A 16,059-nucleotide genomic window follows, 5' to 3' on the forward strand; every position below is an offset into this window, starting at 1 on the left:
TTATTTATTGAACACCTATGCGGGAATGCCACAGAACCATTTCCTAAATCACGCCCTATCAGAAGTCAATCAAGTCATTAAAACAAACCCTGATGCTCATTAGTAATATTAGTGAGATAACAGCGTTGGCAGCACGATGCCAGAAGCACATCACATCCCCTTGGCACGGACGTCCGTGCATCTGGGACGGACGATGAGGGCACAGAGATGCTGCTGGTTACAGGTACTTCAGTAGAGATTTATCTGCAGCCTGGGTCAGCTGCCAGCTCAGAGACTACTACTCTTAACTCCCCAGGGCCGGAGCTGTGACAGCCACTGCAGATGCTCCCAGCTGAGCAACAAAATGATATTTGGTCTTTTACTGTGGGCACTTTACAGCCACGTTGCTGTAAGCTCCTCTGCCCCAGCACACCTAGGAAGCATCTCCTTGGACACAGAAGATCTTCCACCTGCAATAGGGTAAGCGAGGATGTTAAAGTGAGAGCAGAGGAGGCTGCTGGGGAACATCGTTGCCCTCCCACTCCGCTCCGTAATCTGGTTTGGAGCAACGTGAATCATTCAGCACCAGGACGTGATAAAGAATCAACATGCCTCGCTGTTAAATATACAGTTTAGAGGAGCATGAGTCACAGCTCAGGTTTCAAGGTGCGATGCTGTATGTAAATCCTTTCTGAGAACTACCCAAGAACACCGCGCACGTAGCTACGATTTAAGGGGTCAAACCTGGCCTTCCAGTCCCGCAGCCTGCGGTGACCCTGCTGAAACTATTTCCCCTGGTTTTAATGTCTACAGACTCAAGCAGGCTGAGCTGCCCCGAGCCCTGGGGCTGCAGCAGGAGGTTTAGGGGCCAGGGCAGCCCGTAGCCCCTGTGGCAGGGAGGGCACAGCCCGCTGGGTCCCTCCACAGCACCAGAGGGGGCTTCGCCTGCACCCAGAAGAACGAACAAACCCTCCTCAGCTTTATCCCAGTTCCGAGGGAGGCAGAGAAACACAGATTCCATCCCTTGCCTACCCAGACATATTACAGACAAGGCTGGGTTCTCTTTCCGTTTGTAGTAATTAAAGCCTAGTGATTATCCCACTCATCAAATACCGAGTCTAGACACAGGCTTTTCACTGAAATTCATACCAACTCCTCCCATACCTCATTTCACCTGGAGACGTGCGCCTTACTTCACGCGTTCACGAGGCAGCCAGCTGTTAGCAGCTCCCCTAAAAATCTCCTTCCGATTCAGCATCGATGCCCGTGATCACAGGGCAGCAGCGGGCCAGAGAGGAGCTGGAGGATGAGGGGAGCAGAGGAGAGATGCGGAGGGAGAGGGGGGGGCTCCCAGCCCCGTCCGGGTGGTACCGCGCTTCCTCACTCCCTACAAACAACTTGCAGGCGATGGGAAACCTGTAACTGATTTGGAGGGATTTGGGATGATGGGGAGGAACAGAGGCACCCAAACACACCACTGACTGGGGGAAAAAGCAGAATGAGAATTTTTTTCTCCCAACAGAGTAGATAAAGGATAGGTCTGACTATTGCATTTCCTCCATCTCCCTTCCTACAGGTCTAAAACAAACCTTCTCACTCGGCGCAGTGCAGCTCCCACCACCCGAGCACGACCACACAGTCGCTTCTGCTCCCAACCTGTCACACAGCCACGTTAAATACACGTTTACATCTCTAACAGCAAAGACCTCAGATACGCAGGGCCCTGGAGAGCTGCAGGCTTACACGTTCTCCAGCCCTCTCCCTCCCAGCTCCTGCTCCTCACCACCAGCCCCAGGCAGTAAAGACAACTGCAAAACAAGGCAGCGATGTGCTTTGGGATTTTTCTTTGTTTTCACAGCTTTAGCAATTTTAAAACATGTAAATATGAAGGAAGGGTCAATGATTCAACAGTGATTAAGTCTGAAATATTCCACTTAGTACCAATTAGACTTTGAAAATACCCGTCATGTTCCCAGAGCGTTCCCCAGAGTGCAGCCAAGCAGCACCCAGAGCTGGAGAAAGCTGCTTTCTTGGAAGGCTTGAGGTATCTTGTGAAAATACCAAGTTCATTTCAGTAAGCAAAAAAGAAAAAAAAAAAAAAGCAAGAGACAATAAAAGAATTAATGTATTGTAGATCCTTAATACCATCTCCCCAGAGAGAGGAAAAACAACGAAGTCTAATGAAAATTTTCTATTCTCAAAACCATTTGCACTGTTATTGTTTGCAACTAAGAAGATGAAAACGTAACACCTCAGCAGCTTAAGTTTCTGAAAATTGCAGGGCTGCCTCCTTTTTTTTCCTGAAGAATAAAATTAAACCGCACCTGGGATGCAAAGTTTCCACTTTACAAAAATATTGAAAACCTTGCAACAGCCTTACAGCCTGCAGGGTTAGAGCAATCTTCAAGCTTGCACGAAAAGACATCCAGGACACAAAGCCCGTTGAGTCTAGCACAAAACCTCCTGCCATCCCTTTGGAAAAATCCAAACTGGTATTTCAAGTCTTGAAAAATCCTGTGGATTTGAAACACTTTGTGAAACATGCAATTAAGCAATGCTGTTAAATAACGGAGCTTGATTTAAGAGGCTAGCACTATTCTTTGCAAAAAGAAGGACCATTTCTTCAACTCACTCTGCTCCCAGTTGTACTCAAGATATTGTAAACCACCGTTTCAGTTTCTCTCCAACCAAGAAAAAGCAGAGGAGCGATAAGATTATTTCACTAAATTACATTTTCTTTGTCTAGTGAAAAGCTGCTGTTAAGTAGAGGAACAGAAAATTGTGTTGACTCAGAGGACGTATCCCCACGCAGCTGGGTGTAAGGGTGGCCACCACCCATCCCATATACACACCCTGGACCCAGGGAAGCCCAATGAGGTTCCACCACCTTGACTAATAAGTTTCATCTTTAAAATCTATTTAAGGAGGAAATAGCTGCCAACAAGACATTTTATTCCCCGCTTTGGCAGCTGCAATTCTATTAACCTCCAAAATAAGAAGTGACAGCATGAATGCCAGTCCTAGACTATAATTAGGGAGGGCCACCGAGGGTCAGTGGCACGGGCCACCTTCAACGTGGCATAACTCAGCAAGGGCAGGGTTAGCGCTCGCTGTGCCCACATTGAAAATAAACTTAGCTCAAGCTAAGCTGATGATTTCATTTCCCCGGTGAATGAGATATCTAATTATCAATAATTCATAGGCACAGACAGACGTGCAAGTGGTTTTGAGAACTGAAGTAGAAACAGAAGTAATGATTCTTGGAATAAGAGCCAGCGGAGAGACAGATCCAGAGCGGGAAGAGCAGGTGCACTTTGCATGCACATGTCAAAACCAATCTAATTTCAATCACATACGTGACAGCCTAGGTGCCAGTCTAACAGGGGTATTTTCCCCGTACACTCTGCGGTGGGTATATGACAGGATGCTTGCCTGGATGGAGCCCAGCTCTACCTATCCGGATGGACAACTCGCTCTCGTAGTCCAGGTGATGGGCAGGTTCATGCTCATATTTTTCTTTCACCGCTCGTTGGTCGCAGCTCAAGGCAAACGCTGCGTGGGGAGGCCCGCTGAAACCCTGCAAGGCAAGAGACAAATGTCAGGTTTTTCCCACATCTCCCCATCAGCCTTCTCCCAGCCCCATCCTCGGGGACTGCTCCAGCATCTGCGCGGTTGGGAAGCTGATCAGGGCATGTGGCACAACAGCTTCTCACAGCTGCGTGGAGATGTGTCTTTTAGGATCCCGTCTCTCTACAGACCAGCTAGTTGTTAAGATTTAAATGTGTATTTCCAGCAGAAACATCAAGAAAAGGGTTAGGAGGAGCTGTGGGCCAAGAAGTACAGGGCTAAAGAGGGAAAGCCAACATTCACATGCATGAACAGCAAAAAATGCAATTCCATAAACACAAAGAAATGCAATTGCATAAACACAACTCCCTCCAAAGCCAAGCTGGAGGAGACCAGCAGACGAGGGGGGACATCCACTGCTGTCAGCCCTGCTGAGCTGCTGGGCTGACCTCTGCAGAAGTTCAGTCTGCAACAGGGCACCATTTTGTCAACACGGATTGAGCTTGCAAGGGAAATAGTTTGTTCAAAACTGAACCCATTTGAGTATCAAAGCAGACGCTGCATTCACAACCACCCTGTGTTAGTTCAGAGGGACTTGTCCAGATGGCCCGACGAAACTTCAGACTCACTTGGAATGTATTCCTACACCATTTGTAACCTCCAGACAGCAGAGAGGGACGGCCAAAACCAATACTGTCCAGCTACACATAAAGTCTATGGGGAACCCAAAGACGCCCCATGGCAAGAGGGACCACGCTGCTCCCATGAGCGATTCCAACCTGGACACAGCTCGCAAAAACCAGCCACGACTCAAGGATGTGCCAGAGTCTTTACCTGTATCAGCCAAAAACACCCGGCAGACACTGTTTCTGCTTTTTCCCTCGGGAGCTGGACACATGACAGGAAGGTTGGTGTCTCTGGATGGCTTCAGGCTGCTCAAACCCACCCAGAGACAGCCACAAAACCGAGAGGAAACACGGGGTTAGAGGGAGAACTGCACAGCCGGGAGAAGGAACGTGTCCCACGGCGGCGGCTGCACGACCTGGTGTAACCAGCTCTACCTAAAATATGCGGAGGGGGACCCTGAGTCCCCATCTCCTCACAGGGCAGGGAACCAGCCCCTGGGAGCACCCGTGAGGGGGAATGTCCAGGCTGCACCCGGCGGGAACAGGGGTTTAGCTGTTGGATTGATGGCAGCGGAATAAACGAACATACGCTGAACAGCCAGAGACGGTAACGGGAGACTCGATGGGTAAGGTCACATTAAACAAAAATAAAGGTTAAAGATGAATAACTAAATCATCTATTCTCCCATCATTTGCATAATATAGTCTGACCGGTGCTATTAATACTAATCACATATTTGCTATCTGCTCTCTATTGCAGTTTAATCAGGGTGCTTTCACCTCCACTAACCCAGCAATTACAAGATGCTCCGACGAGGTGCTCACGTGTAAATCCACCTGGGAGAAGGGAGACCCACAGCACCCCACTGCGCCTGCCCACGCAGCAGCTCTGCACCTTAAATCCCGAGCAGCAGCTGGAAGAGCAGGTAGAAATACAAGCGTTTTCCAGCAAAACCTGGATGACGTGACACAGTGAGGAAAGAGGGGAACTTCAGCATCACAGCCCAACTTGGATGAGGCAGGAAGAGACAGAGGATGGAAACTCACGGGCTCACCCTGCTGCTGGCGCTTCTGCAGCAAATCCAGGAGAGTCTGGTCCTGCTACAGCTAAAGGGGTTCCCACCTCTGGAAAGTGAGTAGCATCACTTTCCGGAAAATGCCAACCCAAGGAGAAGCAGGGATGGGAATTTGAAGCTGCAGAAGTAAAGCCTCAACTCTTTAAACACACTGGAAGGATTTACAAACGTTGCACGGGGCTCTCCAGCCCCGCTCCAGCCACCGGCTGCCTCCCACTTGCCGTTGCTCTCACCTTGGACTTGGAGAACACCAGATCTCACGGAGCCCAAGGCTCTCCTTCCACACAGCTCCTGCTGGCATTTCATTAAATGAGCTAAAACGCTGTAACAGCAGCTTCGTAGGCTTTATCACCACTGGATTTGTGGCTTTCCCCCAGCTTCTCAACAGGGTCTTGTCAGCACAGGCAGGGCAACGAGCCCAGGGCATGGCCTGAGCCCGCAGGACCCTGCGCTTTACAAGAACCCAACCAAAAGGAAAAGAAATCGCTTGCACGAGCACAAGCAGGCAGGTTACATTAGCCTGTGCCCTCTCTTGCCACCACTCAGCTGCAGATGCAAACAAGCAAGGTCCTCGCGAGGTCAAGACCGTTTGCCTCAAGGTCTGCAGTCCTGATGAGAAGCCTCCCACGGCTGTTTTCTGTGCCACTGATCTCAGCACATCAAATGTTTATCGACGTGGTACCCGCGAATCTGCTTGCACCGAAACGGAGGCAAACTTGAAGATATTTCAGATGTCTATTGTTAGGTCAGGGGACCTCCCTTGGCAGGCACAAATACGCAATGCTGGCAATTTGAAAAAATATTAGTGACCTTCAGTAAAGCACACGATTTATTCCAACTGTGATTGCTCTGAGTCATTTCAGTCCGGTCCCTGCATGAGTCCCTTAATTGGAATGTGTCAGTGGGTTAAAAAAGCATTAGAAAGAGAAGAAAGTCAACCCACGTTAATTAGTTCATGCCAGTAATTAGCGCTAACTGAAATAACCACAGGGGCTGATTATTTCAAAAAGCGAGATGCAATGAGAGACTTGGGCAGGAAGGTCTTGGAGGAAAACTATTCTGGGATGCTGGAGTCCCCACCGCACTCGTCTCTGCTCATGGAGCTACAACAGAAAGGTCGTTCGATTGTCACAGCCCCACGTGTAAAAGCAGACAAGAAAAAATTGGGTATCTTTGCAGAGAGCAACGAGCCCCACCCCACTCAGCACCCGCCTAAACAGGCAGATCCTGCTTTTGTTACCCAAAAGCTGCAGCAACTTTGGATTAATCTGTATGGAAACGTGTCCCTCTCCTGCTAGCGTTGGGCGACGCGGCCATCGATGGTATCGCTCGGGTACTGCGGGGCCAAGGGGAGAGACAGGGAGGAGGTGGCAGCGACTTGCTGTGAGGTGAAACAAGGATTTCGGATTGCATCCTGCCCGGCCAGCCTCTTGCACAAGTCGCTAATTGAATCGAAGCAAATTTTAAAAAGAAATTAAGAGTGAGTGACGTCTTTGAGAAATAACGTGCTCTTCTCCACCCGACTAGTGAAGGAGAATAAATTGATAAAGAAATAGTGATGACAAAAGCTGATGGTCTGGCTTTGGGTAGATCACTTGGTACCAAACCTGGAGGCGCTGCCTGTCTGGGAAGGTCGGTGACGCTGCTCTTCCCAGGCAATATCTTACTGGCTTTAACACAACAAACGCCCTGGAACAGGCTCCACAAAGCCACAGGAAACAAAGACCATAACGCATCGAGTAACAGCAGAAAGCACCTCAACAGGAAAGAGAAATAGAATAAATTTTACTAACTTATTAAAAAAAAAAATTTAAAATGTTCCCAACTTGTCCAGGAGCTAACACAGAGACAATAAGAGACAATAACAAGCCACGCTTTGATGGTGCCCAGGGGCTCCCATTTCACACTTATTAAAAGAGATGGTGACAACAGCTCAGAGACCAGAAAGTGATAAGGGAAAGAAAAGAGGGGTGGGGAGCAAAGAGAGGAAGGGGAGACGCTGGATGTCCCCAGCCCATGTCAGCAGCTGCCCTGGCCGTGGGGAGGGACCCAGCGTGTCTCTGCGGCCCCCCCCCGTGCCCCCCCGCGAGCTCGTGGTGAGCTCTGTGCCTCAGCCGCTCGCTCGGCTTCGCTGCTTCTGCACATCTGCACAGAGCCCGACGCCTCTGGGGACAGAGACAAAGGCTGTGCAGCCACAAAGCAGCGAGTCCCTGGCTTTTTGGGGGCGGATAAACGGATTTATGTTAAAAACATGAAATCGGATTGGAGAGGAAGAGAGCTCCCTTAGAAAGCACTTAGTTATCAGAGAGCACCCATTTGCATGTAAAACAACAGGCTGGTATTTTGTTATTTGAAACAACACATCAAGGGCTCGACGCTCCCAAGCGAACCTCCGCTGGCACAGCGCCGGTTGCAAATCCCCGTGTGCCAGCAGCGCTCGTTTGTAACCCACCGAGAGCCGGCGAACTGCCCTGCACTCCCCCAGCCTCCCTCGGCACCTTTTGGTTCATCTCTCGAGCCCTGGGCTGGTCACTTTGCTCCTGAAGTCCCTGGAGGGGACTCAAGCACCAGCAATCCCTGGGGAAGCCCAGGGTGCAGAAGGCAGGTCCTCCTGCTCACACCCACGCTCCTCCAAAGCCCTCCTCATTTCAAACGACATTTTTTTAATAATTAAAAAAAAAAATAAAAATACAAAAAAGTCAAACCCCACCCGGCCACACATCGCTTCCCACCCCAGCACCGTGCCGGAGCCAACGCCGGGCTGCAGCTCCTTACAGAGGCTCCGTGTTGCTCTGCGGGACCAGACACCAGCGTTCGCTCGAAAAGCATAAAAAGTTGGGCAGGTGAGGACGTGCCTGGGACGGGGTTTAAAGGCTGTGGCGAGTTGTGCTGCCAGAAGCCTGGATGCCACCAGGCACCCCCCAAACGCGGTCAGCCAGCTCCGCGTTCCCCCTCAAAACCAACATGTCCCCCACCTCTTCTGGGGGAGAAAAAAAAAAAAAACATGATTTTGGTCAATATTGACCCGGCACGAAGGGATGGGTTAAGCAGGCAGGCATTTAAGAGGAATTGTGGCTCCTCTCAAAGCCAGGGATCACTGGCAATCCCCCAGTTGAAACAAAATCAACAACTCAAGCACAACCTTAAATACTCCACACAATAAAAAAAGGCCCTTCTCAACGCTGAAGTGGGTGCAGTCGTATTTGTGATTAATAGCAGCTCTGGGACACAAGCAAAGCTCCCTTATTTCTATTCCCATCATATCTGGCAGCCCCGTGCCCCAGTCCAGCCCAGTCCAGCTGCTCGGCGTCACAACTGGGCCCCACCAGCAGCACCCAAACCCTTCTGACCAGACTGTGCCCCCGTAAATTGGGAATAAGCCTGGGGACCCCCAGCACACTCCAAACCACCGCTGAGGCTCCAGCTGCCGGAGTAACAGCCAGTAACCCCAACCCCACATCAACAAAACCCCACGTAATGAAGATGTAAAGCTGAATCTATTTTCATATGGAAGTTTAAGGGTCTCCAAGTGTTTCAGGTACATCTCAGTTTGCATTTTAATCTGGAGATCACTAACAGTGGAGCAGCAGCAGTTGGCAGGGCAGACAGGCACCCCAATGGCAGTTCTTTTTGGGCTTGCTAATGAGAGCTGGCTCAGCGCTGTCTATCACACTACGAAATGCATTTCTTCCATTTTCCCTCAAGGTTTCAACCACCTGAAGTTTTGTAAAACCTAAACCACAGCATGTACAACCAGAGGCCACGCTCAGAACCGTCCTCCGAAAGCCTCAAAGTGCTGCAAAATAGAGGGGCAGGAGAAGACAAACTGAAAAGATGAGCATGTGGGAAGCATCGCACGTGCGCTCGTGCTGCTGGGGGAACATCAGCAACTCTTGGGGTCTACGAATCCAACCCCAGCCCTCAACCCAACAACCAGGTCCTAAATATGTCCTTGTCCCACCGCAATCCCAGCGGCAGCAGAAGCTCCGGAGCCGAGCGCTGCGTTGGGTCGGGATCACTCACCCAGCCAGGGAGGGGGCTGGATGGGAATCGCTCCTCGACAACGGCCGGAACCCCTGTGGAAATGTTAAATGTTAAATTTAAACTGGCTCTTAGGAAGGATTTCTTTGCAGAAGGGGTTGTTGGGCGTTGGAATGGGGTGCCCAGGGCAGGGGGGGAGTCCCCATCCCTGGAGGGGTTGAAGAGTCGGGTTGACCCAGCGCTGAGGGATCTGGTGGAGTTGGGAACGGTCAGTGTGAGGTTCATGGTGGGACTGGAGGAGCTTCAAGGGCTTTTCCAACCCAGATGATTCTGTGAAATCCTCCAGCACAGGCTTGGAAGCCCCAGGCGGGAGCGGGGCGCCCCTGAGCAGAGGCACAGTTCTAGCCTAGGAGCCAAACGATCAACCTGGCAGCCCCTTAACGCGAGAGCATCCTCAGGAAACCCAATTTCCCAAGGAGGAACAGACTCCAAGGGCCTGATCCTGCAACACACCGAGCACCACAGCCCTCCCTGGTGCCTGCCCCCCCTGCCAGCCCCACTGACATTTTTCTGGAGCCACGGCAGCAAGGACTCCCCACTTCCCCCACCAAGCATCTTCCATCTGGCTCCTCCAGCCCCTCATCCTCCCCTGGCCCAGCACACAGCCCTGCCTGCAGCAGGCAAGGCAGGCAGGCAGGAGGCCTGTAGCTATGGTAGCGCTGCCACGGGAATTGGGAAGGAAAGGTTCATCCATAGGCAAAAATTTCAGCATTTTCACGGCAGTGTCTCGCGAGCAGATCACATCAGGCTGGGGGACCTTTCTCATCCCGACAGTGCAGCTGGCAGCAACACGACACCAGAGCCTTCCCCTAATAACGGCAAACAGGGAAGCTTAAGTGAATATTAAGGAAGGCTGGTATCAGTTTATCTGTAACTAATGTAATACTATTGCAAGTACATTTTATTCACTGTTAATTATCAGTCACTTTGATAACTCATAATTCTTGAAAATTGCAAACAGCAGCTTTAATCACCAGCCTCTGCTGAAGTGCTGTAAGGGCAGGAGGAATAAATTACCTCCCTTCCATGTCACCAGGAGTGTGGGGATAACTGGGGTGTCCTGCAGGGTGACCCCGGAGCCGCCCCGGCCACGGGGGCTCCCCTGGGAGCAGCCTCATCCAACAGCAGCTGAGGGGAGACCCTTGGCAGTGCCAAACCCCGCAGCATGCTCATGATCTGACAACGCCGAGCGCACCCAGAAACTCTAAGTCTGGCAAATTTATCAAAACTCACTCCAAACCCTCAAAAAAACCCCGGCAAGACCCACGCGAGGGGCTCCGAGGGGAGACGGGCACAGGCCAATCCATCTTTTTGGCCAAAGCAACGTTCATATTAAATCCCAACCGCAGGGATTTCTCTCGTTGGCATATTTGGGGGTTTGACCTTTCCAGGAGGGAGGAAAAACACAGGAATGTTGCTGACACCAGGTCTGGGAAGGCGGCAGCCCCGGCGGCGTGGGGCTGGGACAAGCGCTGCCCGGGAGGAGGGAACACGCGGGCAATTCCCAGGCTCCTCGGGAAACCCAGGAGGTTTGTTACAAAACGTGATGTTTTGCAACAGCGATGTTTTACATGGCAGAAAGGAGGTCATTTTTGTAACCTTTGCCATTACAAAAACAAAAGCACGGGAATGTTTTCGCTGCTTTTGCCATGAGACCTAGCGAAAAAACAGACAGCTTGTTAAACAAACAAAACCCACCTCTGCAACAGCAGGAGACAGGTTTCATGTCACCAACCTCCTGTCCACCAAGAAGCCTGGAGAAACCTCAAAACACAGCCAGTAAATTTATTTTTCAAAGGACCGGTTGCTTCAGGCAGAGTTTTGGAGCACACAAGTGCTGCCCACCAAAACCAGTCAGGATGCATACACACTCCCAGTTGGGAGGAAATGTGCCTGTTACAGCCAAGCTCACAAATATCCTAAGGGATATTTTATATCCAGCCAAGCTCAAAATATCCTAAGGGATATTTTCCCAAGGGCTGCCCCACATATCACCACCACCCCGACGCCCGTGGCTTGCTCAGCAGGACACGGCAGAGAGGTTTGTGGCATCGAGTCAGCACTACAATATGAGATTTTAATTGTTAGCAATAAACCTTTAAGCCTCAGATGGGATTAACAAGAGCTTTTTCTCCACATGCTTATTAAAGTCTAATGGAGACCAGCTTTGCCTTTTTTCTCTCTCCCTGCCCCCTTCCCACCTTGTATACTTGTAGCATGGCAACATGTATTTTTACAGTCCTTTATCATGCAAGGCTTTTTGCAAGGGTAAGAGAAAAAGCAAACAAAACTTCAATTAACAGCTCATTTTTACACAATATGCTCCTCAGTAATGATTTGCTATCAGTGCAAATTGAATTAATGGGAAAGGGGGAACAAAGCGGGGCACTGCTGCTGCAGCGGGGCGAGACGTGGGGAGCCCTGGGAGGGGAACAGGAAGGCTCCTTGGAGGGCTGGCGGGATACAGCAGGGCCCAGCTAGAGATCCATCACCCCTCAAATGAAGAGCCACACCATGCCAGCGCTGCCTAATTACATTACATTAACACACAACTTCCTTTAGACCCGCAATTAGCAACGCGGATGTGCACAAGTCCCCGGCAGACGGATGGAGAAGCAGCACTGCTGGGGCACAGCCCCTTCTCCCCCCAGCCCCCCAAGCACCAGCTCATTCCCAACGACATGGTTTCTGCTCTTATTCTCCCCTCCACATCTCGCACATCCCATAATTACCAAAATAGCACCAAAGCCCAAGAGAGACGCTGACTCCTCTGGCCATCTGCAGGAGCCACGGCAGAGCCAGAGGAGCCTCAAACACCCTCCTGAAGCGCAGCGCAATAAATCCACAGGAGAGGCCCCTCATTCTCTTCAGCTAGTGCAATTAATTTGTGAATTCATCACAGAAGAGAGGCGTAATAAGGGACAAGGCACTTCCTGATTACCACAACAAGAAGCTAACCATCCTCCCTTTGGAAGCTCAGGACTGTCCCATGGGGCATGGCTGAACTCCGAGCTGGGGAATGGGCTGGTTCCCCCCCGCCGTCACCCCCACAGGCAGGGCTCGTCCTAAGCGTTCACAGGTAAATCATTTGGGTGCTGCACTCCAACCAGACAACCTAAAGCCCAGAAATCAAGTGCTGAAATGGGCCCTCGTAGCATAGATTTTTATGCGTAGTACGTACCTCACCTATAAAGTCTTGACAGGTCTTAAAAAACACATTTGAAATGTGAGCCACCAGCAAGACGCTTTCCCAAGCCCGCAGGTAGCCTGAAACGCAAAGAGGAGGCTCATCCAGTCGGTTTTTCAGTTTGCATTAGCTCTGAAGCCTACTGACAACAGATTAAAGTCACATCGCTTTCATCACCTCATTGATAATTAAAGCATGATGGGGAGAGACAGGAAAACACACCAGGAAGATTTTCACACCCTGACGCACCCCTGCGGGGGGGACACAGTCACACCACCCCACAGCCACGTGCCCGGAGCATCGAGTGGGTGCAAAAGCAGAAACACCCCCAGGGACCCAACACTGGCAGAGGAGCCCCAGCCAGGCTGAGCAGAAAGGAACAAACAAGCCGTTTTTTCCCCCCAATTCTCCAGCAGGTTGTCAGCCCATTAATAAGGCACAATGTTCCCCTTGATGGAAAGCAAGTGTCTGTTTTATACCATGTTTGCACTGAGGGGTGGCCACCGAGCCTCCGGCTGCTAACACCGAGGGGTGGCCACCGAGCATCCCAAGGCAGCAACTGACCCATCCGCCTGCAGCCGCTGCCATGGAGGGGCCCATCGTCCCCGGGGACACATGCCCAGGAGAGGCACAAAACTGACTCTTTACAGCTCGTCTTCAAAGCAGACAGGAATGGCAAGTCAGTCTGGGTGAGTCAGAGTTTACCCTGAGAGCAAGCTGGCATTGTGCTGCAGTTATAGATCTGTGCATATATATTTTCCGTGATCTACATGAAAGCAGCTTTCCTCTCCCTGACATTCACCACCCAACCAATTGCAACCTCGCTCGCTGCTTCTCTGTCATTTTAATGGCAGGTTTACTTTTCACAGTGGAGGCATTAATTTGGGGTTATGCTATGAGCGAATTCAACGGCAGATTTTAAGATCAAAGAACAGCCAAGGAACCATCCGTAGCACTCGGCGTGCCCGCGGATAAACGGGGCCTCGTTGAGGTGTTCAGAGTAAGAGCAGGGATGCTACAGGAGCGGCTCTTTGCCATGAACTGGCACCACGGTCACAGGAAAGGGAGGCAGAGGATTCCCGACTCCTTCCCCAAGCCCGCCTGGATGCAGGCAGGGTGCAGAGTAGAGCTGCAGCAAGGAAGGGAGCTTGAAGTTTCTCGAGCATCACTCTTAGAGCCCAGGAGGCTCCCACCAACAGAGCCCATCCCACCTGAAATTGGGGTGCAACCTCAGGGTGCTCCGAGCACCCACATCCCCTCCAGTCCACGCTCAGCTGCAAGCAGTGGGTCAGCACCCACACCCTGCTCCCCCCGCCCCTACCCCGGGAGCTTGCTGCCTGCTTTCTGCTTATTCCAGGACTAAAACTTAACGTTACAACAAGAGTGCTCAAATTCCATCAGCAAAAACGTCCAGGATGCAGCAGACCCCCCCAGCAGCGATCCAGCCCTCCCAGCGGTGCCAACCAGACTCTTCTGGCAGGTACAGGGGAGATCTGGTATTCCAGCATGCTCTTCCTTTTGGAAAATTTATCCTCTTTTACAATTCTGAGCCAGGCCCCAAACAGTAATTGAAATTCAATCAGCAAAGGCTGAGCCACAGAGGAGAGAAAAGCCCCACATTGCATTACCAACCTTATCAGTCAGTAATACCCGCTCGAGGTAAGCGGTGGGGGAAGCGGGGCTTTATCGCGGGCACCGGAGAAGGGAACGGTGGGGAAACACATATCCAGTGCAGGAGCTCACTGAATGAAGAATTAAGCCAGGTTTTCTCGGTCTCTTTTTTACACAGCAATTTATTTTTCATCTCCTCACTTGCCATGCGACCCCGCTGTCAGCCCGCGGAGCCACGCTGCTGCAAGCGCCCTCAAACCGCTCCTGATGTCAAACTGCTCCCCAATTTCATCTGCTGTCAGCACAGTTAATGACTGTCCCATAAAGCTAATGAGGGTGGGAGGGGAATTTAATCCTGCCTTGGATTCAAAGCATCTCTGCTCTTTAGCTTTGGGGCTTCAAATGGAATGGGTTTTTTTTTTTTTAAATGTTTAATGCATAATAAGACAGAGAATTATAATTAAGAGCAGCTGACAAATTGCACTCTGGAAGTTAATAACTCTTTACCTCCATTAATAAAACAAAATGCTTTTCTGAAAATTAGTATAATTACAACTTTGTGCTTTTTTTGCAAATAATTTCACTCTATCTAGCAACAACTGGATTTTAATGACCAAAACCACTGCACGTGGGCAGGGAAGGGGTGGGAGGCAGCAGGCTTTCCACAGATCATACGGGCAAGGAGATTTTAAAGAAACCTTTAGGGGTTTCTGGGTGCCAGCCTCGAGAAATGGGACTAACAAGAGACTTTCAGAGGATCCCATGGGTGGGCTTTGTGGTTCAGCACCAGGGATCACGTTTGAAATCCCGCCCTTGCCACCTGCCTGGGACAGGACACGGGGGAGCCGGTCCCAGGCATCAGGCCCACACGGATCCATCCCCTTCCCCAGATGGTCCTGGGGAAGAGTTGGGTTGGGTTTATTTGATAAATTAATAAAACTCATGCAAAGGTACTTGGATTTATTTAGAGCTACAAGGGGAAGGACAAAAGGCTTTGCTACGTTCCCTGATGAGGCTCCCAAAAAAGGTTTCCCTTCCTCAGTCATCAGAGCCAGATTCTTCCTTCCTTCTAGAGCCAGTGGAAAAGGGCCAGAATGCCTCAAAAAAACCCAAAACCAAAACAAACAGAAGGGCTGCTATTTATTTTCCTCTAAGCAAAGGAAATCGGAGCAAACCAGGAATGCACGAGTCAAGCTGTAGCTCCCACAAGTCCTTGTCAACCGAGTCCCTCTGGCCCATCCTCGCCCACCCTGAGAGGCAAAGGCAGCCCCTGCACAAGCAAAACATCGATTTGGGCTGGATTGGGTGCAGCGTCGATCTGCCGAGGGGTATAAAAGCGATGGCAGCGGGGCTGGCCAGCTCCCGAGGGGCTGCATCGCCCCCCGCTTCGAGGGGGGCTGAGCCCCCAGCTCAGGGCAGCCCCAGCGTGTCTGCCCTGCCCCACTTTCTGCCCCCAGGCATCCCCACGCCAGCCCAGCTCCCTGGGAGGGCAATGCCGAGGTGCAGGACAGCTTTGCAGGCAGCGGGAGCCAGCAGGCAGGGCTGCCAGGACTGCTCCTGGGGAGAGACTGAACACAGTCTGCATGTAAAAAAGGGTCGAGTCACTTTGCATGCCCCAGACCACCAAAGCCACCTCACTGGAAGCCCTTTATTTCATCATTTCCCCAAGATTACACGGCCCAAGACACGCAGCTGCCAGGCTGAGCTCAGCAAGATGCCACCCACGCCACCGCGCCTGGGTCCCCGGGATGCTCTGGACAGTGTTTCAGTCCCACGCTCAAAAATTTAATAAGCCAGAAAACACCCGTGCCCCACACACAGGCACGTCCCTTGGTTAATGCTCGAACCAAAAAAGCCTCTACCTACTACGGCAATGAGGATGTGCAGCTAATTAACTTTCTAGGAGTCACAGATGAACAGGAAAAAGCACATTAAGATGGGAACTTGTGATGGGCATGTCTCAGAGGAATTA

General features: G+C 51.1%; 1 protein-coding gene across 3 annotated transcripts in view; it reads right to left on the minus strand.

The window, feature by feature from the left end:
* SLC39A11 (solute carrier family 39 member 11) overlaps nt 1–16,059 on the minus strand; it is a 95,851-nt gene that overhangs the window by 63,993 nt on the left and 15,799 nt on the right. For 2 of the 3 annotated variants that reach the window (XM_074847074.1, XM_074847072.1), the window contains exon 5: nt 3,412–3,556. In XM_074847074.1, coding sequence (XP_074703175.1) covers nt 3,412–3,556 — 145 coding nt within the window. The remainder of the gene's footprint in view (nt 1–3,411; nt 3,557–16,059) is intronic. The other variant, XM_074847073.1, reaches the window with a different exon arrangement.

This window comes from Strix aluco, chromosome 21 (genome assembly GCF_031877795.1).
Source record: "Strix aluco isolate bStrAlu1 chromosome 21, bStrAlu1.hap1, whole genome shotgun sequence".
Classification (NCBI taxonomy): domain Eukaryota; kingdom Metazoa; phylum Chordata; class Aves; order Strigiformes; family Strigidae; genus Strix; species Strix aluco.